Source organism: Malus sylvestris, chromosome 4 (genome assembly GCF_916048215.2).
Source record: "Malus sylvestris chromosome 4, drMalSylv7.2, whole genome shotgun sequence".
Taxonomy (NCBI): domain Eukaryota; kingdom Viridiplantae; phylum Streptophyta; class Magnoliopsida; order Rosales; family Rosaceae; genus Malus; species Malus sylvestris.
In genome coordinates this window covers 24,048,640-24,072,448 of record NC_062263.1, presented here as the reverse complement: position 1 = coordinate 24,072,448, position 23,809 = coordinate 24,048,640, and the positions used below count along the sequence as shown (strand labels likewise).

The window sequence follows — 23,809 nt, the reverse complement described above, 5'->3', positions numbered from 1 at the left end:
TCACCTACAACATCCACCAAAATTCACCTACAACATCCACCAAAACAAATGGATGGTGGTGATTCATTCCCAAAGCCTATAAATAGGCTCATCCATCAAAGAATCATGAGAGGATTTGACATACACTTTCTCTACTCCCAAATTGGAAGAGAATTCACACCACACCAAAGCCTTGAAGCCTCGAAACTCTAAAGCTTTCAAGCAAATTCCAAAGAATCAAGAAAGCCCTCTTCGTTCTTCGTCAAAATCCTCCTTCAAGATCAAGCCCCAACGGCCCTTGAAGAAACTTCCACTAATTCAAAATCAAGCCCCGACGGCTCTTGAAGAAAGTGTTTATCATTCATCATTCGTTCATCCTAAAGATCAAGCCCCGACGGCCCTTTGGATCAACAACATCAACAAATCTACCCATTACAAAGATAGAATCAGAGGCTAAATTTGTAGAAGAGATTGTAACCCTACAAATCCATTAACACCAAAATATTTCTTTGTACACGTTGTTCTTGTTTCAGAAATTTCCGTGTTTACAAATTTGGCACGCCCGGTGGGACAGTCTTTACCTCTCATCTCTATCTTTAAATCCGCAACAAGCACAAATGGCGTCAAAGAAGGCCCAAGTTGTTCTCGCTGCCGATGCAAGAAACAAGAGCGTCATCACGGCAGGAGGCGTCACTTCAGGCATCATAACTCGAAGCAAGGCAAAAGCTCTTTCTGCCGCCTCTTCCGCCCTTGCATCAACTCCACCGAAGGCACAAGAGCACCCGAGGCATGAACCGGTGATCACCCTGGCCTCGTTCAGGGCGCCAAGAGAGGAAAGCCAGAGGAAGTACTCTGAATCCTTACTTTCCGATGCCGACTCAAGCAGCGGCATAGCTATGCAAGTCATGGTTACTTGAGCGACTTCAATTGAGGAGCAGCTGGCTCAGATGAATGAAGCGATCGGAAAACTCACAAGGACTATGGAGGACAACAACCTGCAAATCGTAGCACTCGTTAACCAACTAGATGCAAAGCCCGATGGGAAAGTCAGGCAAGGGGATAATCCAGTAAAGAAGGAAAACGACGAGGATGAGGAGCCTCCAGTGGAGAATGTCGAAGAGAAGCTGAAGCCAGACCAAGCGGCGACGCTCATGGGATCTCTCTCTATCCAGCAGCTGCAGGAGATGATCGCCAACACCATCAAGGCGCAGTATGAAGGAAGCTCACATGATTCCGTACTATACTCAAAGCCCTACTCCAAGAAGATTGACGCTTTGAAGATGCCGATGGGTTATCAGCCACCAAAGTTCATGCAGTTCGATGGGAAGGGGAACCCGAAGGAACATGTCGCCCACTTCATTGAAACCTGCAGTAATGCTGGAACAGAGGGAGACTACTTCATCAAGCAGTTCGTGCGCTCACTGAAAAGCAACACCTTTGACTGGTACACCGACCTCGAGCCCGAGTCTATCAACAGTTGGGATCAGCTAGAAAGGGAATTCCTCAACCGCTTCTACAGCACGCGCTGCATCGTAAGCATGCTGGAGCTGACCAGTACGAAACAGTGGAAGGAGGAACCTGTCATCGACTACATCAATAGATGGCGTTCATTAAGTCTGGATTGCAAAGATCGGCTTTTTGAAACCTCTGCCATTGAGATGTGTGTTCAAGGCATGCACTGGGGGTTACATTACATTCTCCAAGGCATAAAACCAAGAACGTTTAAGGAGCTGGCAACTCGTTCCCACGACATGGAGCTGAGTATCGCCAATCACGGAAAGAATGAGCCGATCACCCACTTCAAGAAAGATAAGGTGTTCGCCCCGAGTGTAGACAAGACTGGAAAAAAGCCCGCCAAGGAAACTTTTACTGTCAACACTACCCCCATCAAAAACCTCATCCGCGCCTATCAAGACATCCTCTGCGCCTATCAAGATTTCCTCCAAGACCAAGGCAAAGGAGACAAAGAGAAGTGAGCCTCCTCGCACCCAAGACAAGTATAAAAACACCTTGAGAGAGTTGGAGCAAAAGACGTACCCTTTTCCCAACTCAGACGTGGATGCAATGTTAGATGACTTGCTGGAAAAGAAGGTGATTGAGTTACCAGAGTGCAAGCGCCCTGAAGAAATGAATCGAACGAACGATCCTAGGTACTGCAAGTACCATCGTATTGTGAGCCATCATGTGGGCAAGTGCTTCGTCCTTAAAGAACTCATTATGAAGCTAGCGCAACAAGGGAGAATCGAGCTCGACCTTGAAGACACATCCACAACACATACTACTACAGTGGCGTTTGGATATTTCGATCCCGTGCCTCTCCAAGCGACACCCGACCATTCCTATCAATGCGCAAGCTACACGGTGCCTTCTACACAACCATCGCCGAGGGTAAACGAACAAGATGCACATACCGATGATGATGAAGGATGGACATTGGTGACCTACAAAAAAACAAGGAAACCAAAACCACAAGCCACAAGACCAAAGGTGGAACAAGTGAGAAAACACCGTCACCGCAATAGTAGGAAGCCCAAAAGAAACGTAAAAGTTGATAAGCCAATGTATGTTAGGGAACTTATGGAGCAAGAGCCACGCATTCCTGTCTCCTTGCACGAGTACTTCCCGAATGACTTCTTCCAACAGTGCACTATCGTTGCATGCCACATGGTCGAAGTAGAAATGGAAGAACCTTCAAAAGGAAAAGATATCACCATTGAGGGAGAAAAAACTCTTACGCTCGAAGAAGGTCTGCCAACACACTTTAGCATTGAGGAAGCACTACGATTACCAAAGAAGATGCGAATAGCATTAGCAGCGGTCTTGGAAAGTCCCAATGACCACGAAGTGCAAGAAAGCAAGAACGAAGGCTTGACGCAAGAACGAGGACGCAATCCATTTCACCGACGAAGACTTACTGCTAAGATCCAAGCCTCACAACCGTCCTCTATTCGTCTCTGGGTACGTAAGGGAACACAAAGTCAACCGCATGCTTATGGATGGTGGATCAGCCATAAACATCATGCCAAAGTCAACAATGACTACAATCGGCATCAAAGCGGATGAACTGTCCCTAAGTCGTCTACTAATCCAAGGTTTTAATCAAGGAGGACAAAGAGCGATGGGTATGATCCGAGTGGAGATGACTATTGGTGAACTCAAGTCAAGCACGATATTCCACGTGATTGATGCAAGAACATCCTACAGCTTGCTTTTAGGAAGGCCTTGGATCCATACGAATGGAGTAGTACCGTCCACCCTTCACCAATGCTTAAAATTCTACCGAGAATGAGTGAAGGTGATCTATGGCGACACCAAACCATTCACTGAAGTCGAATCACATTTCTCAGACGCCAAGTTCTACATGGATGAAGACATGGTGCCCAAAACTCTTCCAAAAGAGATCAAATCCATGGGCAAAGCAACACCTAAAAAGCAGGAGCGGCAAGCCATGCCCAAGAAGCAAGAAGAAGAAGTTATGCAGTCTTCAAGCAAGGACGATAATGAGCTGGCTAAACATGCAATAACCAAAGGGAGTAGGACGCCCTTAAATGGACCAAACACACCCGTCTTTCGATACATTCCGATGTCGAGAAGAAAGAATGGTCAATCTCCATTCGAAACTGGAGCAAACAAAGCCGATGCACAACGGCATATGGATAACGTAAAGTTACTCAAGACGAATGCAGTTTTGCCTCTGACACAGCTAGGCGACACTAAGGTTGCAAGACTACCACAAGGCTTCATAAAAGCTCTACCAAAGGGGGTGGAACCAAGCTTCCTCCCAACCTAGAGGACCGAAGAAGGTTTTGATCCAAACGCCTACAAACTCATGTCGAAAGCTGGGTACGACTTCGCTTCTTCTTCGAATCCTGGAAAGAAGGTTTCAGACACCGTCAACAATAAAGAACGCGACTTCACCAAGACTCAAAAGAAGTTGAAGAAGCATGGTTACGGAGTGGACAACAACAAAGCTGGACTTGGCTTCACACCAAATGCACCCGTGAAGATTTCAAGCAAAGCGAAAAATGCTAGCACTCAACACATCAGCGTGAACATTGAACCAGATCAAGAAGAGCCTAATCCGCCATTCGGACGTCAGTCTTCAATAGGATGAATCATTCAAGACCCAGAACGTCAGCACTTAATCGCATTGGTGGTCAAAACCGAACCTCCGCCTTTAAGAGACTTAACATGCCAGCATCCCAAAACTCTATTTTTGAAAGGTTGTCAAAACCTAAGAAGCAAAGCAACACGGCTAGCTCCCTTCTTCGTCAGTCAGCTTTGGAAAGACTTGAAGACAATAAGAAGTTTTCTAAAAATAGGGAGACAACGTCAAAGGAAGAAAAGCTCGACATGCTAGCAGAAAAAGGTGACATTCGAAGCTCAATTCCTTCAAGGATGAAGCGCCAAACAATCTTGGAGGTGGACACAAATGGACCACTGAAAGTAAGAAGGCGCACCATCATCCACACTGGACAATCTTCATGCCAACCAGCCTAAGAGGACTACACTGAAGGGGAGGTCCAAGACATCTTCCCCGTCACGATCCAAAAAGACAAAGGAGATGAAACCCCTAAGGAAGACGTCGCTTTTGGCTCTTTTGACTCAAAGTCGTCGCCTCAACCGCTAGGGGCATGCTCTAAGTCAAGCAAGGTTGAATGAAGGACTCATGTCACTTCAAAGAAATTACACGTGAAGCCTACGTCGCATTCACAAATGCACCAGTCGAAAAGGGGGCAAGAAACCATTATTAATACACTTTTAAGCCTGGATGAGGCTGAGATCGACAACATGATCGAAGGTGATCTAATTCAAGGGGTCATGGACGTAGGACGGAACTTAAACGTTACCTTTAAAAAATCAGGGGAACTTTGCGCTTGCATAGATTTTCATAACTACAACACCCAGAAAGACGACACCGAAGAAGAATCCCAAGATGTCTTCCACATCACGATCCAAGAAAGTAAAGAAGATGAGATCCCCGAAGAAGATGTCACTGCTGCACCACCGCAACTCGAGGATGGGGGGCAATCCACGGTTGATGATCTCAAGGAGCTCAACTTAGGCACAAAAGACGAGCAGAAACCTATCTTCGTGAGTGCGCTGCTAAGTGCGGACGAGGTAGAAGAGTATTACCAATAGTTATCAGAGTACAAAGACGTCTTTGCTTGGACTTACAAGGAAATGCCCGGCCTTGACCCTGTCATCGCTGTGCATCATCTTGCAGCTAAGCCTGGAACGCGACCGATAAAGCAAACTCAAAGGCGCTATCGATCCGAGCTCATTCCACAAATCGAGGTAGAGATTGACAAGCTAATCGAAGCAGGCTTCATTCGAGATGTGCAATACCCCAAGTGGATCTCCAACATCGTCATTGTCCTTAAGAAATCTGGACAAATACGTGTTTGTGTAGACTTCCGGGACCTCAATGACGCTTGCCGATCATTGAAATCATGGTGGACGCAACCACTGGCCACGAGGCACTGTCATTCATAGACGGCTCTTCTGGATACAATCAAATTCGTATGGCTCTCGAAGATGAGGAACTAACAACATTTTGCACTCCAAAAGGTATCTACTGCTACAAGGTGATGCCCTTTGGTCTAAAGAACGTTGGAGCCACATATCAGCGAGCAATGCAGAAAATCTTCAATGACATGCTGCACAAAAACGTAGAATGTTATGTGGACGACGTGGTGGTCAAAATAAAGAAAAAAGCAGATCACTTAAAGGATTTGCGAGTAGTGTTCGAAAGGCTGCGAAAATACAACCTCAAGATGAACCCGTTAAAATGTGCGTTTGGCGTCACCTCAGGAAAGTTCCTCGGCTTCATTGTTAAGCATCGTGGCATTGAAGTGGACCAATAAAGATCAAGGCCATTCAAAGCATGCCCGAGCCAAGAAACCTACACGAGCTGAAAAGTCTACAAGGACGACTAGCCTTCATCAGACGCTTCATCTCCAACCTTGCAGGGCGTTGTCAACCGTTCAGTCGACTCATGAAAAAGGATGTTCCATTCGTATGGGACGAAGCGTGCCACAATGCTTTTGAAAGCATAAAAAAATATTTATCAAGTCCACCTGTCCTGGGGGTGCCTGTGCCCGGGAAACCACTCATATTGTACATCGCCGTTCAGGAAAGTTCAGTGGGAGCACTCTTGGCACAGGAAAACGAATTCCAGAAAGAATGAGCGCTTTACTACCTGAGTCGAACGCTCACTGGCGCTGAGTTGAACTACTCCCCAATAGAAAAAATGTGCCTTGCCTTGGTGTTTGCCATCCAGAAGCTCAGACATTACATGCATGCTTACACCATCCACTTGGTTGCTAAAGTTGACCCGGTCAAATACGTTATGTCCAAGCCAGTTTTGACAGGGCGACTAGCTAAATGGGCGTTGCTTCTTAATCAATATGAGATCATCTACGTCCCAGCTAAAGTCGTCAAGGGACAAGCATTAGTAGACTTCCTTGCCGATCATCCAATCCCAGCCGATTGGAAAATCTCAGACGACTTGCCTGACGATGAGGTATTCTACATCGACATATTCCCGACATGGACGATGTTCTTCGACGGATCCGCACGAGCAGACGGAGCGGGGGCAGGAGTAGTATTCATGTCGCCACAAAGGCAAATACTACATTATTCATTCCAACTAAGCGAATTATGCTTCAACAACGTCGCTGAGTACCAAGCACTAATCATCGGGCTCCAAATGGCGATCAACATGGAAATCACAACCCTTGGGGTATATGGCGACTCCAAGCTCATAATTAGTCAACTCTTAACTGAATATGAGGTGAGGAAAGATGATCTCGTTCTGTACTTCCGACTGGCAACTTTGCTGCTACAAAAGTTCAAGGCCATAACACTAGAACATGTGCCGAGAAAAGAAAATCAAATGGTAGACGCTCTCGCCAACCTAGCCTCGAGTATGACACTAGGAGAAGACGAAACTGCAGACGTGCCAGTTTGCCAAAGATGGGTTATCCCCCTCGTCACCGAAATGCTACTAGATGATACAAATGTCATCTCAGTACTTCTAGTCGATGTTGAAGAATGGAGACAACCGCTGATTGACTACTTAGAGCATGGAAAACTTCCAAATGATTCTAGACACCGCTCTGAAATACGTCAACGAGCACCTCACTTCCTCTACTACAAAGAAACACTCTGCCGGCGCTCTTTCGAATGAGTACTTCTGAGATGCCTAGGTGAGAAAGAAGCCAATCAAGCCATGGAAGAAGCACACTCAGGCGTGTGCGGGGCGCATCAATTTGGACCAAAGCTACATTTCCAGCTCAAAAGAATGGGTTACTACTGGCCAAGCATGGTGAAGGATTGCCTAGAACATGCTAAAAGGTGCCAAGCCTGCCAATTCCACGCCAACTTCATACATCAACCACCTGAACCATTACACCCTATAGCTGTTTCATGGCCATTCGATGCATGGGGATTGGACGTCGTAGGACCAATTACTCCAAAGTCATCTGCAGGAGAAGCTTACATCCTAGCTGCAACAAATTACTTCTCCAAGTGGGCTGAAGCCATACCCCTAAGGGAAGTAAAAAAGGAAACCATTGTCTGTTTCATCAAAGAGCATATCATCCACATATATGGTGTTCCTCGCTACATTATCACTGACAATGGAAAACAGTTCTCCAACCGACTTGTAGACGAGCTCTGTGAGAAATACAAGTTCAAGCAGCACAAGTCTTCCATGTATCATGCTCCGGCCAACGGTCTTGTAGAAGCATTCAACAAAACATTGTGTAGCCTTTTAAAGAAGGTGATCGGCCGAACAAAGAGAGACTGGCACGAAAGAATAAGCGAAGCACTTTGGGCATATAGGACGACGCATATGACTCCTACCCAAGCTACCCCTTATTCTTTCGTATATGGCATGGAAGCTGTTCTACCGCTAGAAAGTCAAATCCCCTCACTAAGGATGGCTATACAAGAAGGCTTGACTGATGAAGAGAATGCAAAGTTGTGCATTCAAGAGTTAGAAGCACTCGACGAAAGAAGGCTCGAAGCTCAACAACACTTGGAATGCTACCAAGCATGGCTATCCAAGGCATTCAACAAGAAGGTCCACCCAAGGTCTTTCCAAACTGGAGATCTCGTCCTTGCATTACGAAGGCCTATCATCACAACTCACAAGACAAAAAGCAAGTTCACATCAAAGTGGGATGGACCGTACGTAATACAAGAGGTCTACACAAACGGCGCCTACTTAATCATGGCAGAAGACGGCTTGAAGATCGGCCCCATCAACGGCAAATTCTTGAAGCGCTACTACCCCTAAAAGGCTACGACCAAGGCTCCTAGCCTGCATAAGCCTAAACTGCACACGGCACAAAGCTCCTGGCCCGCAAGAGCATAAACTGTGTACGGAAAAATCATCATCAAAATCACCACTAAAACCATAAAAATAAAAAAATAAAAAAAAATTTCATCGCTCATTTGAACTACGTTATGACTTGATCTCTTCTTTGGAAAGGTACGTAGGCAACTTGAAACTTCAAAACTTCAAGTACAGTCTCATCAAAATAAAAAAAATTAATTAAGGACTTTATTAAAGTCAATTTTATTACAAAGGCAACAAATATTTGTTCGTAAAAAAAAATTAAAAAAAATTAAAAAAATAAAAAAATAAAAAAATTACAGTATCCTTATTGTAAACAAAATAAAAATAAATAAATGTCATTGGGCCTTTCTCTGCTTGGTCTGCGACACCGAGCATCCAGCCTTGGTCTGCATCGCCAAAGTCCAAGACCCGGCCCAGGCCATAGCTCGCATCAGCATCAGATATCCCTACAACAGTCCACACCATTTTGAGTTCTTTATAGGGCTTTCTGAAGATCAGCCTATTTGTGCTTGTACAGCCTGGGCCTATGGAAACGCTGGTGGCCGAATCTCCCATGCTTTATCAGCATATAGCTGTCAACATAGCAACCACCAATACAGCAGCCTCCCAACTTCATCTCCACGACTCGATGACCTCTCTGTGCAATTCCATTCTTCCCTGTGACTTCAAGAGGCGGCGGTTGATTGAGGCGGAGCAGAAGCTTTGAAAGCTGCAGTCGGATAGCCTCATGCGGCAGCAGAACCTTTTTCACTAGGGAATGAGCTTGATGGGTCTTAGGTAAAACACATGGTACCCTCTGTTGCAGCCACGACCGTCATACCCAAGAGGAAACCTCGCCACTAAAGCAACAACCTTCGCTGCCTCGCCCAGCACCGTCCCCAATCTGAGCAAGCTCACCAATGCCGAGCTTGTCTCGATCTCCTACTACTTCCAAGGCAAGCCCACGACGATAGATTGACAAGGAGGAACGAGCCCACGACCAAACACAACGGCATCTCTGTCTCTCGGCTTCATCATCATCACCTACCTTCAGCCTTTGCGGTTTGAAGAATCGATTGTCACCTACGACCGCTCCCTTGAGACACGAGCGCCGGTTCACCCTCGCACCTCCATCGCCAAAACCATCACCAAATTCAGTCCAAGCTCGAGCCCTCTAATCAAAGCAACCACCTTCAGATTATAAACTTATCCAGCAAACATCTTCAAATAGAACAACCCCATCCCAAGCTTGCTCATCCGTTCCATTGCCGCGCTGCAGCAGGAGTTTCTTTACGGTGGTTTCCTAAAAAGGACGAGGAAGATGGGCTTTTGACGTTGTTGAGGAACGGCCGGTCAAATTTGCCCTCTGGGTGTTGATCTGGGCATCTGTGTCGCTTGCCTGGTTTGCGGCTTCCAGGGATGTGAACGCTGCTACTGCGGCAGCGGCTAATTTCATTAAAGCCTCCAGCTGTGGCTCGAGGATTGTGACAGTGCTTCGAAACTTCGTCTGACCTGATGAGGCTGTATTGTTTGCTTTCGCCACACTTTTGGTCATTGAGCTTCGAGGGGCTTAGAAGGATCAACGGGGACTTATGGCGCCAGCTGTGAATGGCGGACTTAAGAATGAGGTTGGTGACCGCTGTCAAACGACTAGTCGGTCATGAAGCTTAACACCTTACACTTTGCCTCAAGCTCTAGCTGCTTCTACACCTCCACCATGGCTGCTGCCTTTGAATGTTATTGACAAAGCCAAAGTTTGTCAACTCACACCTACTTACATCCTTGCTCCGTGCCTCTCCAAGCTCCTCTGCATTTCTCCCTGTACCATGTAGGGGTATATATAGAACAAAAAAAAGGAAGGTGTTGGTCGACAAAAACAAAAAAAATATATATATATGAAGATTTCAGGAATGATGCACGGCACCATGAGAAGGGTTCTAGGTGGGATTAAGTTGCAGGACAAAGGCGCATGTTCAAAAGTGACCCATCAACACATTTGATTTGAGTTCCCGCATGCCAATTCAAATGTGGAGCTCACATTTTTCTAAAAAGGAATGATGTCCTATGACAATTCAAGCGCCCACCAAGAAACCCAATCGTGTTATCGTCAAGCCACTCATAAGTGTATACTATTATTAGCAAGTCAAAAGGGGTGATGGCAACAGAATAATTGAAAAGTAGAAAGTAAGGGGATGGTGCATCAGGCACTATCTAAAAAAAAAAAAAAAGGAAAAGGAAGAGGGGAAGTAACACATCTTAGTGAGATATGCGTTTCAACACAACATACTGAATAAAATAAAGCATGTCCATTAATATCTCTAAGAAATTACAAGTGCATAAAAAAAAATAAAAAAAAAAGAGAAAAACAAAAAGGGAAAAGACGGAGACTTCACAAAGGTTGCTCACGTGAAGCCTCAACGCTCGGCTGAACCCTAGAAGAAGAAGGCACTAAAGATTGATCATGTGGCGCCTCAATGATTGGTCGAACGCCAGAAAGCGAAGGCAAAAGGTGCCTCTGGAAGAAAGCCTTAAACTTCTAATGGTCGCTTTGAATCCGACCTTCAGACGCCTGCAGATGATCAAGCTTTCTCTTCATGCTCGTCGAATAATCATTTGCAAGCATGCGCAACTCTCGATTCTCGCGCTTGAGACGTTTGATCTCTTGTCTAAGGCTTTCAACCTCGGCCATCAATGATTCAACTTGGCGAGTTCGAGCAAGTAGACGCTAGCCCATGTTGGACACAGAGCCCGCGCATTGAACACTAAAAGCCAGGGAGTCTTGGACAGCCAACTCATCGGACCGCCTCGAAAGCAACCTATTATCTCTAGGAGTGAGGAGGTTCCTAGCTACAACCGTAGCTGTTGTTGCATCCCTCATCACGGAGTCTTCAACTGTAAGATGGCCATTAGAAGATATGAAGGACGGGCGCTATATATCACCCTGACGCGGCACGCCCGCATCGCTCCTAAGACTTAAATCTAAGCAAATGTTGAAAGGAGAAGCCATTTTCAGAAATGATAAAAGAAAAAGGTTAGATGAAGCAAAATCTCAGAAATGCAGCAGGGATAATTTTTCATGGGCATTCAATCTTCAAAGTGTGCACGTTGAATACAATTGACACCTCTTTAAAAAGAAGAGGCAGCACAACCACTTGTTCAAAAATCAAAGAGACACCACTCTCCGAATTTCAAAACCCGGATTTTCTTGCGTAAATTCCGTCGACACTTTTCAGACACAATCTCAGCTTTCGGCTATCACGTGCAACCTTGTCAGAGATCACTGACAAAGTTGAAAATGTGTGAAGTCCATTATGTCAACTACCGCACTTCTGCCGATAAGCATGGGTGACAAGGCCACATCTGCACCACTACCTGCTGTTGGAAAACCCCTATATAGGTCGACCTTCACCCTCTATGGCAAGGCACACATCCAAAACGCCTAACTCTTCTTCTTCCTTGCCAAGAATGCATTTGCAACCAAACCTCTCACCATACTCAGCTTTATTCCTCCCTGAAAATACAAACGCCTGACTCTTCTTCCTTGCCAAGAACACATCTGCAACTAAAACCTCTCAACATACTCGGTTTTCTTCCTCCCTGGAAACACCTCTTCAACCCAGTCGCACCAAAGCAAAGGTATCTCATATCACTAGGGTTGAGAGCAAGAGTATCTCATAGCATGTTTTATCCCTATCTTTTTCTTTGTCCTTCTTCTTCATTGCAGGACAAGGAGAAAGAGAGCAATCAGCCGGCACTTGGCATCAACCTTTCGACTTGGAACCGACTGCCTGGAACCCCTTCCCTGATTGCTCACCTAGCCGTGCTCTCGAATACTCATCTTCAACATCTTATGCTTTCTTTTCGTCTACCACATCTGCTTGGAAAACAGATGATGCAGGTGAATATGATGTTTCGAAGCATGTGGAGACAAGCACAACGAATACATGTGCTGATCGTCTGCTACTTCTTCAAAAGCAAAAGTATCTCATATCATCGGGGTCGAAAGCAAAGGTATCTCATATCATGCTCTTCCCCTATCTTCTTCTCTGCCCTTGCTCTTACCTTTAAGACAAGGAGAAAGAAAGCAATCAGTCAGAACCTGAAATCAAACTTCCGATCTGGAACTAATTGCCTGGAAGCTTTGCCTGGTTGCTTACCTAGCATTGCTCTCGAGTGCTCATCTTCAACTGCTGATATGTCTCGAATTCCCTCAACGAATGCTTTAGGAGTGTGGATCTGTTGACGTCGGCTCTTTGCACTGAAGCTGCCAAGCATGAGTGAGTCGCTAAGAGGTGGTGCTCCGAAGAACCATTTAAAGGCAAATGGTTGTACACCACTTCAGCTATGCAAAAGAAACAAGCAGAAAACAATGCAACACAACGAGCTGGAACAAATCATGTAGCACGAAGCCTTTCCCCACATAATCGCATAATCCAGACGGAGGAGTTCAAGTAAAGATCCAAGTTGGACATCGTTGCTCTAACCAAAGAGCTCGAGAAGCTTCAACAACCTTTCGCTGGCACCGTCACCAAAGAGCAAAGTCTCGATAATCCTTAAAGATCAAGTCACCAAGTGGAAGAAGAGCCCATCAATCTTGAAGATCATACCGTTGACCAAACTGCTCAGAGTTCATATGAAAATGTTGCGAACTTCCTTGATCTTTCAAAGCATGCGTGTCCTGAAACTGCTCATGGTCATGTTTAAGTTCGACATCAAGCCTCAACGGCCCTTAAAGAAATCACAAGTCTGATTCAAGATCAAGTGTCCACCACCCTTGAATCAAATCCAGTTCAAGATTAAGTCTATGGAAAGTCCTTTGGAGGAAACCAGAAAACTCCTCCAGCCTAGTTCAAGATCAAAGATGTGGAAAGTTAACAAGCGCAACAAAATACGTGCCAATTCATTCACTACCAAAGCCAAAGATCATCTACCACGTAAAGCTCCTTGTGGTCCAAATTCAAAGTTCAAGATCAAGCCTCGACGGCCCTTGAAGAAATTTCAAACAAAATTCAAGAACAAGCCTCAACGGCACTTAAAGAAATTACCAGCCCAGTTCAAGATCAAGCTTCAACGGCCCTTGGATCGACAACTACATTAAGGGACTTCAAAACGCATCTTCTACATGTAACAAGCACATGTATACAACGCGCCTTAAAGTGGGGGCATTTGTAGACATTGAAATTTCGGTGGCATAAATGTTAGCCATTGCATTAAGATTACATTTGTAAACATTGAAATTTTGGTGAAATAAATGTTGACCATTGTATTAAAATTACAACCTTCATTCACTTCACCTACATCATACACTAAGTTCACCTACAACATCCACCCAAGTTTCTCCTACAAACATCCACCAAGTTTCACCTACAACATCCACCCAAGTTTCACTTACAAACATCCACCAAGTTTCACCTACAACATCCACCCAAGTTCACATACAACATCCACCAAGTTTCACCTACAAACATCCACCAAGTTTCACCTACAACATCCACCAAAATTCACCTACAACATCCACAAAAACAAATGGATGGTGGTGATTCATTCCCAAAGCCTATAAATAGGCTCCTCCATCAAAGAATCATGAGAGGATTTGACATACACTTTCTCTACTCCCAAATTGGAAGAGAATTCACACCACACCAAAGCCTTGAAGCCTCGAAACTCTAAAGCTTTCAAGCAAATTCCGAAGAATCAAGAAAACCCTCTTCGTTCTTCGTCAAAATCCTCCTTCAAGATCAAACCCCAACGGCCCTTGAAGAAACTTCCACTAATTCAAGATCAAGCCCCGATGGCCCTTGAAGAAAGTGTTTGTCATTCATCATCCGTTCATCCTAAAGATCAAGCCCCGACGGCCCTTTGGATCAACAACATCAACAAATCTATCCATTACAAAGATAGAATCAGAGGCTAAATTTGTAGAAGAGATTGTAACCCTACAAATCCATTAACACCAAAATCTTTCTTTGTACACGTTGTTCTTGTTTCAAGAATTTCCGTGTTTACAGTAGGTACCTGGAAGATCTTCTCTTGCAAATCAAGAGTTACCAACTTTGTCAAGTATGAAATCTCAATCGGAACCTGCCCCGCGAAGCCATCATTCATCAAGTTCAGACTACTCAAACCGGTTAGCTGCCCAAATTCAGATGGAATCTGAGTGTAGTTGAAGTCATTGTAAGCCAAATTTAAGTCCTTGATGTACTGCAGATGGAAAAGAGCACTTGATAAGTGCACCTAAAATTGACTCGCTGCTTAAGTCAAGATGAGAAACACAACCATCTTTGCAGGAGACACCTTCCCAAGAACAGTAATCTGATCCATTATTCCACTGCACAAGTTTGTTAGATTGTGCAGGGTCAAATTCGAGGCTGTTGTTCAATTGCAACAACAATGATCATTGATCGCTGGGATGACTTTGGCTAGAGACCACAAATGTATGGAAGCTGAGTGAGGCATAGGTAATGAGCATCAAGAAAAGCCATGAAAGCAGAGGAGTTTTCATCGGAAGCTCTTACTGATATGGGACAGAAAACGTAGTAAAGAGCTTAGGCTTAGGGTATTAGGAATATCTTCAACAGTTGTCACAAATGAAAGATCAACGGTACGTAGTCATTTATGCATAGATTTCCTTTTTCATTTTCGTAATTTTACTTGTTCATTGGCTACTAATTCGCATGCATTAATGTGTATAGTTGGATTGAGACTCTGATATTGTGGACAAATGAGATTGCATTAAGGGATTAACTTGTTTATCATTGTATTCCTCTTTGAGAGGCTAAAGAAAACTATGGTGATGGTAAGGTATATGGTGGGTTTAACTTTGTGGAGAAGGTTTCTACGAGACTTGTTGCTTGCTTGACTTGTTGACGTCGAAGAGGGTGACATTTCGCCCCTACAACCAGGCTAAAACTTACACGTACACCCCTCCTAACTCTCGCGTGAGGAGACAGACTGATTCCAATACATGGAGAATACACAGTGTGCAAGAATTTTGCTTTTTAAATAGTTTAGATAGCATTATGTAAAGCTCTTCAACTCACTTCATAGATACCAAAGGCTCACAGCTAATCTAGAAAGACGTGGAGATTCAACATGCTGCAAGTCACCAAAATACGAAGAAAATTTGCCCGCTTAGCTCTAGTATTGATGCGTTGGTGGTCTTATGTTGGTTGTATCAAAGACTGCAAGTCTTCATCTGGAAAAATCAAAGCTAAAACAGAGTAAACATTCATGATAACAAACAGAAGAATACCGACAAGAGGAGAAACCACGAAAGAAAGAAAGCTAAGAACCAAAGGCAAACAAGTGAAAACAGAGTCAAATGAAGCGTGATTTAAGTAAAACTATTTTGATTCAATGTCGCTTGCATTGCCAATTTTGTATAATTCTGTTTTTGGTTTGTGTTTTCAAGCCCTCAAAAATTATATATAGACAAGGGTACTAGTCCTTCCAAATTATTGAAACTTAGACCGAGGGTAACAAAGTAGGAGGAAACATCTAAACATTCATGGAGTTGACCGAAGAATTGATTGTGGGAAAGCAGTAATTCCTCCAAAAAGGGTGGAGAAACGATTGAAGATGGAATACTCCCGCTGAGTAAATTCGAGTCCAACACAATATTTAGCAGATTAACAAGTTTTTCCCAGTGAATAGAATCAATAGGACCACTGAACAGAAGAAAGAGTGCTTTTCAATGATATTCTATTTCATCTCAAAACAAAGGTATATATACAACCCTATACAACCACATACAATCCTATCAGAATAAAGGAAAGAATAATTACATCCTAAACTAGGAAACCAAATATGGTAGGAATCCCACAATTATAGGAAACCTAATACAAGTCAACACTCCCCCTCAAGTTGGTGCATAGATGTTGCACATGCCCAACTTGTCTAGAAACTTGGAGAACTTGTCACTAGAAACCGCCTTAGTGAGAATATCTGCTACTTGGTCGTTCATTCCTATGGGAGGAACCTCAATTACTTTGCTATCTAGCTTCTCTTTAATAAAGAACCTGTCAACCTCTACATGCTTGGTCCTATCATGTTACACTGGATTATGAGCAATATCACGAGCAGCTTTATTGTCATACCGAGTGCAATACCTCTAAATTCGGCTTCTGCGCTTGATCTTGATACAACATTCTTCTTCTTGCTTCTCCACATTACTAGATTTCCCCCAACAAAGGTAAAGTACCCGGATGTCGAGCGCCTATCATCTGATGATCCTGCCCAATCAGCATTCGTATAGCACTCAATTCTGAAATGCCCATTTTTTCGAAATAAAATTCCTTTACCAGGGCTTCCTTTCAAGTAACTTAATATTCTCATAACTGCACTCATATGTTGTTCTCCTGGATTGTGCATATATTGAGTAATTACACTTAAGGCATGAGCAAGATCTGGCCTAGTGTGAGCCAAGTACATCAATCTTCCTACTAACCTTTGATACCTCCATTTATCAACCAGTACTTGGTTCTGATCGATACCCAACTTCATTCCTTCGGCCAACGGAGTAGACACCGGTTTGCACGTCGTCCAAGGAAATATTTCAAAGAACCAAGATCCTTCATTTCAAATTCTGTGGACAAATATTTTTTCAAGGCTGCTTGCTCAACCGGATCATCACCAGTAACCACCATATCATCCACATATACGATGAGAGCTGTAACCTTTCCATTCCGACGTTTCAGGAATAATGTGTGATCCCAATTACTTTGCCTATACCCGAATGCTTTCATGGACTTGGTAAATCTACCAAACCAGGTTCTTGGAGACTGCTTCAACCCATACAATGATTTCTTGAGCCTACATACCTTTTGTTTCCGTATGTCCGGATCACTCCACCCTGGTGGAAGGTCTATGTAAATCTCCTCAATTAGATCTCCATGGAGGAATGCATTTTTTACATCGAACTGTTGCAAAGGCCAATCTAGATTCGCTGCTAATGACAGTAGAACACGAACTATATTGATCTTTGCCACTTTTGCGAATGTATCAGTGTAGTCGATGCCCCTTTGCCACCAATCTTGCCTTAAAGCGATTTACCGTTCCATCCGCTTTGTATTTCACTGTATAAACCCATTTGCATCCCACATGTTTCTTTCCGGCTGGCAAGTCAGTTATTTCCCAAGTAGCATTATTCTTCAACGATCTCAATTCCTCGTTCATTGCATCTTTCCAGCAGGAATATGCTAAGGCCTCCTGCGCATTGTTAGGAATAGATACAGTAGATAATTGATATACAAATGACTTATTTGATTTTGACAGGTGACGGGTAGACACATAATTGTTTAATGGGTATCTCACAGAATACTTGTGTTTACACTTAGGATCTGCCTCATAAGTGGGTTTGTGAATACCTCGATTAATACGCTCTGGAAGGTGATGGAGTGGAGGTGCATCCGGTGTAGGAGACGATTGGTTATGAGAATTATCAGAAGGCGACTTCAAACTTGGACCTGATATAACACCGGGAGGAAAATCCCGTGACACTTGCTGCAATTGCTGCTCGGTTCCATTCCAACTAGTGGGCTGCAGTTCATCATCAAGCCCAAACCTCATGGGACCCGTGGACTGATCATCCACCTGCAATGTTTGCTACCCTTCGTCAGTGAGCTGCTCAGTGGGCTGATGACCAAAGCACACGGGCTGCTGCCCGTCTTCAAATGTCATAGGCTGCTGCTCTTCTCCAGGTGCCGTGTATGTTTGCTCTTCATACAGCTCATCAAAGCTCAAAACTTTACTATTATCTCGAGTCAGAACTTCACTATTTCAGTACTCCCCCTGAAGTGAGGACGCGGGGGATCCAAAAAACATTTCATTCTCATGGAAATTCACATCCTGTGTAATAAACATTTTTTTACTTGAAGGATGATAACAATGATATTCTTTCTGGGTAGTAGCATAACTCAAAAAAACACAACGAATGGCTCGAGGCTCAAATTTATTATGTCGTTGAGGGGGATGAAGGTGAACAAAAGCAACACACCCCAAGACCCGTGGGGGAAGATTGGGAGTCGGTGAGCTGCTAGTCTGAGATGTGAGAGCCTGAAATGGTGTATGGAAGTTGAGAGTACGAGAAGGAAGACGATTAATAAGATAGGCGGCGGACGTAAGTGCCTCTCCCCAATAATGTAAAGGCAGATGTGCCGCAATGAGTGAAGCACGGACCATTTCTAACAGGTGTCTATTTTTGCGTTCAGCAACCCCATTCTGTTAAGGAGTATACGGGCACGTGGTCTGATGAACAATACCATGCAGTTCCAGGAAGGAATGAAGTTCCATATTAACATATTCACCACCATTGTCACTTCGAAAAACCTGGATATTCCTGTTGTATTGCACTGTAACTATTTTATGGAACCGTTGAAAGGCCGAACTAACTTCGCTTTTCCACTTTAACAAAATAACCCAAGTCATTCTGGTACAATCGTCAATAAAAGTAACAAACCAATGAGCACCACCAAGATTAGCTATTTTTTATGGTCCCCAAACATCAGAATGCACAATCATAAAAGGAACGGTACTTTTATTGAAACTGGGAGGAAAAGAAGTTCGATGGCTCTTAGCCATTTCACAAACATCACACTTAAACTAAGAAACATCAGTCTTGACAAACAAACTAGGAAATAACTTATGTAGATAACTAAAGGAAGCATGCCCAAGGCGCTTGTGCCACATCCAGATGTCCGACACTTCATTAATATCCCTTTGAGAATCATCAATGGAGAGAGCTTCAGTCAGCAAGCTAGAACTACTGGTGGTCAACTCCAAGTAATAAAGTTTTCCTCTTCTAATACCATAACCAATCGTCTTCCGCGTCCGGATGTCCTTAAAAACACAAAAATGAGGCCAAAAAATAACCAAACAATGTAAGGCAAGGGTTATTTGAGCAACGGACAACAAATTATAATTTAGAGAGTGAACCACAAGAACAGTGTCAAGTTTCATGGTATCAGAAAGGGAAACAGTGCCTTCCCCAATAACAGGGACGACATTACCATTAGCAACGTTGACCTCTGTTTGGGTGAATTTTTTAGTGATGGAACTTGTCTAGAATCATAAGTCATATGTTCAGTAGCTCCGGAATCAATTATCCATGTATTATTCATAACAGAAGTAGAAGTACTTAGTGCCTTACCATCACTACCTGCCGCAGCAATCATGGCAGATGCTTTGTCTGTTATCTGGTTTGAGTCGTTCTTGGTTTCTACAACGGAGGCTCAAGATTCGTTCCATCGAGGATAACGGGTCATATCCCAATTCTCGAGATATCCAATCAGCTCAAAACAGCGACTCTTGGAGTGTCCTGTCATGCCATAGTGTGGGCACTTACCTTGGGGACGATCCCGGCTTGTCTGACTAGGCCGAGTTTGTCCTGGCTGATTTTGTGACCCTTCGCGGTTAGACCCAAAAGATGACCCACAGGCCTTTGTTGCCAGGGCAGCGGGTTCACTCTTGTCAACCTCCATCTTCATTACTTCCTTTCGATCGGCTTCTCGACGAACATATGCATAAGAAGCCTGAAGGCCAAGTGGGGGATCCTTCCGTAGCACTTCTTCACACACCTGATCAAACCCATCATCGAGACCACCAAGAAAAACATAGACTCGTTGTCTCTCAGTGGATTTTTGGAACACTTTGATGTCGTTTTCACACTTCATGGATACTTTATTAAAGTGATCCAATTCTTGGAAAATCTCAGTTAGCTCCCCAAAATAGGTAGGCAAAGGTCAGCCATTCTGACGAAGACGTGATGCCTTCTGATTTAACGAATAAATTCTAGCCTTGTCATTCTCATCAAAGTATGCAGCCTTAAGGGAGTCCCAAATTTCCTTTGATGTAGACAACCGAATGTACCGTTTCATAATCTCAGGCTTCATGGAAGACAAAAGCCAACTCTTAATTTTTTGATCTTCAGAGAACCAATCATCATATTTAGGATCGTCTTCGTTAGGTGCCTTGATAGACCCACGAAGATATCCCATCTTCTTCCTTCCAGCAATATGGATTTGAATGAGAGGAGCCCATAAATCATAGTTCTTTTCATCCAAAACCATACCAATATTAAAACTGGAATTCTCTGACTGCACCATAATTGGAACAATAGCTGGAACAATCTTAGAACCGGTCCCCTTTTCTTTAGCCATCTCTCTTGTTGTCGGTATAGCCTAAAACCTGTAGAGTTGATGGGATTTTGGAACTTGGGAATTGACTAACAAAACTGGGTAGAAACAGGGGGCAGCAGCGTTGATGAGACCCTTCAAACAAAACAGGGAGCAACAGCGAAGCGTTGATGGGACCCTTCTGACAAAACAGAGGGCAGCAGCAACTTCACAATTGTTCGCTGCAATCGATCAGGAACACAGGCAGCAACAACTCCTCTAAGTTGCTCGCTGCAATTGATTAGGGACATGGCAGGAAAAAAAACAGTTAGGGTTCAGTGTTTTTCTTTTCTAACCCGGCTCTGGTGCCAAGAAGAAAGAGTGTTTTTCAATGATATTATATTTCATCTCAAAACAAAGGTATATATACAACCCTATACGACCACATACAATCCTATCAGAATAAAGGAAAGAATAATTACATCCTAAACTAGGAAACCAAATATGGTAGGAATCCCACAATTATAGGAAACCTAATACAAGTCAACATGAACCTATTTGATGACATATACAAATGAACCAATTGTGTGAGTTTTTGAATCGACTTTGGGATTGATCCTGAGAAACTAGAACCCGAAATATCTATCGTTGACAACATTTTGAGATTGCCAATAGATTCTGGCAATATCCCTGAAAACTTTGTGTTGCTTAGAACCATGGTCTAAAATATCCATAATATCCTGATATTTCCATCGAAATTTCCGTGTTTTTGGACTACTGATATTTTTTTGAACTACCGATATTTCCAATATCATAGATATTTTAGACCTTGCTAAGTCACTCATGTATCTTACCATGCAATGTATAAAGCGTAAAATATTGTAATAATTCATTATATATAAATGATTATGGTGTGTTTAAACTTCTTTCATTAATTACTACATATTTTCTACACTCACAATGTTTGTCAGCTCGCTATATAATCAACTTAAATCAGTTATATTTATCATGCAATGCATTTCCTTCCAATTTTTTTGTGATAAACTAATAGATAATTGACTAAATAAACATCCTGCAAAGTTTCAATAAAAATTTCTAAGTTTTTTTTACAATTTCCGTGGTTTTTATTCAATTTTTATCGATATCGATAATATCCCAATATTTCCATCGAAATTTCCGTGTTTTTGGACTACCGATATTTCCGATATCATCGATATTTTATACTTGCTTAGAACCAAGGACTGAAGAGAATTATTCTGGGAAATTCTGGAAAGGAACCATGAAGTTGTGGATTATCGGAAAGGTCAACAGTTTGTAGAGTGGGTACCCGGAAGAGCTCTTCAGGAAATGTTCCGCGCATCAAACATGAACTGAGACTCAAGGATGACAAATTTGAGAAGTTGGCAAAGACTCCTGGAAGTGGCACAGGAAGATCATTGTCGTCCAATCGAATCACCGATAATGATTGAAGTTTAGCGAGGGACTGATCAATAGGACCTGAAAGATTGCAAGCTGACAAGCTCAACACCCTCAGGTTTCGAAGTGAAGATGATATGGCTTGGCACCATTCAGTGTCCCATGCTGATACAGTTACACCATCAAGATATAACTCTCTAAACTCCGTGAGGCTCTGAACCAGCGTGCTTAAATCCGGATTATAGAGTTTTAACTGAGTGTATCCGAAATTATAATTTCCGGAAAGATCAAGAGCAACCAACCTTGTCAAGCGTGTAATCGCATATGGTACTTGTCCCGAATAACAAGTGATAGATAAGTTTAGGTACCTCAAATTCGTGAGCTTTCCGATTGCAGGTGGAATTGGAAAGCCATTGCCTACTTGGCAATTGCAGGACAAATTGAGGCTTTGGAGATGTTGAAGGTCGAAGAGACTGCTTGAATTGTCAATCCCGCCTTCGAGAAATTCACCGCTAACGTCAAGACCGATGACATGACCGTCAGTACTGCAAGTAACACCGTCCCAAGCACAGCGGTTGATACTTGAATTCCATGACAGAAGCTTGGGGGGAACATAAGCTTCTGGTGGCGGGCTTATCTTCTTTAAGCGGAGCAATGCCGATAGGTCATCTGCATCACACCGGCCGTGAACTAACTTAATAATTATCAAGAACAGGAAGAAGTGCAGCAAACTTTTCATTTTTTTTTTTTTTTGAAAAACGTTAATGGGTGTGGTGGCTTAATTTTGAGGAACATTGCAAGACCATTATATTTATGAATTATTTGACTTAGAAGTCTCCTCCCATCTATTCTGGAAAAATGAGAAGGAAGGAAAAAGGAAGTGGGGCTGCAAAGATTGCTATTTCCATTTAGATCTTTGTTGGCTAATGTCATCATTGACTGACATGAGAGCCAAGTAGGAAAAATAGGATGATCACAAGAATCTCACACCCCACGCTCATAGGATTGGATAACTCATGAATTTCGAGGCATGTTGAAGATTTAGGCACTAAACGGAAAAAATCATTCGCCCTTGCCCTCAACATATCTTTGAATGTAGCAAGTTATACAATCTAATCCACCAACATATCTTGAATGTAGAGAGTTATACAATCTAATCCACCAAATGAGCTCGTTATACAATTCAATCCACCAAATGAGATCGAGTTAAACCAAAAGTCAAGAAAATGTATCAGCTCAGGCAGTTGATTTAGTGGCTTTTTAATATGGTGGAAATATACCTAAGACTTGTGGGTTGCTTGTTCAATTGATTTTGCAATTATTTCCCAATCTGTCTAGTGGGGCAGCATTGTTGCTTTCCCAATTTCAGTTTGTGGTGATTGTTGACTATGGACTAAACTATAAAGATTTTTTATTTTATTTTTAATTTTAAGAAAACCTTGACAGCACGAGGGGAATTTTATTGATATAAAAAAAGAGTACACACATAAACCTAACCCCTCATAATACATGAAAAAAGGATAAAACAAATACATGAAAAGAAAGGGGGACGTAAACCTTACTCCTTTAGAAACAAAATCAACAAAGATACAGGGAAAAGAGGGGGACGTGAAACCTAACCCCCCCCTCCTAAGCTGAACCTAAAGGTCTAAACCTACAAAACAGAACAAGCAACATCACAAGGTTAAAGAAAAAATCAAGAAAGTAAGACGAAGCTATATGCCGAGATGCACATTAATTTGAGAAGCGGAAGCCAAGAAAGCTAATATAAGCCAAGAAAGCTAATATAGTTTGAAAACAAAGTAGCAAGAACCATCATCGGAGGGGAATCAAGTCATACCAAAGTTGGAGAAGATAAGCCCATATTAGCAAAATTATCCGCAACCACATATCCTTCGTGATATATGTGAGAGGCATAGAAAGCCATCTTCCGAGTGCGGTCAAAACAAATAGACCA

General features: G+C 43.1%; 1 protein-coding gene across 1 annotated transcript in view; it reads right to left on the bottom strand.

The window, feature by feature from the left end:
- Positions 1 to 22,617, bottom strand: part of LOC126618597 (receptor-like protein 7) — a 57,884-nt gene extending 35,267 nt beyond the window's left edge. The window contains exon 1 of the mRNA XM_050286711.1: positions 22,221 to 22,617. Coding sequence (XP_050142668.1) covers positions 22,221 to 22,591 — 371 coding nt within the window. The 5' untranslated portion in view covers positions 22,592 to 22,617. The remainder of the gene's footprint in view (positions 1 to 22,220) is intronic.
- Positions 22,618 to 23,809: the final 1,192 nt, after the last annotated feature.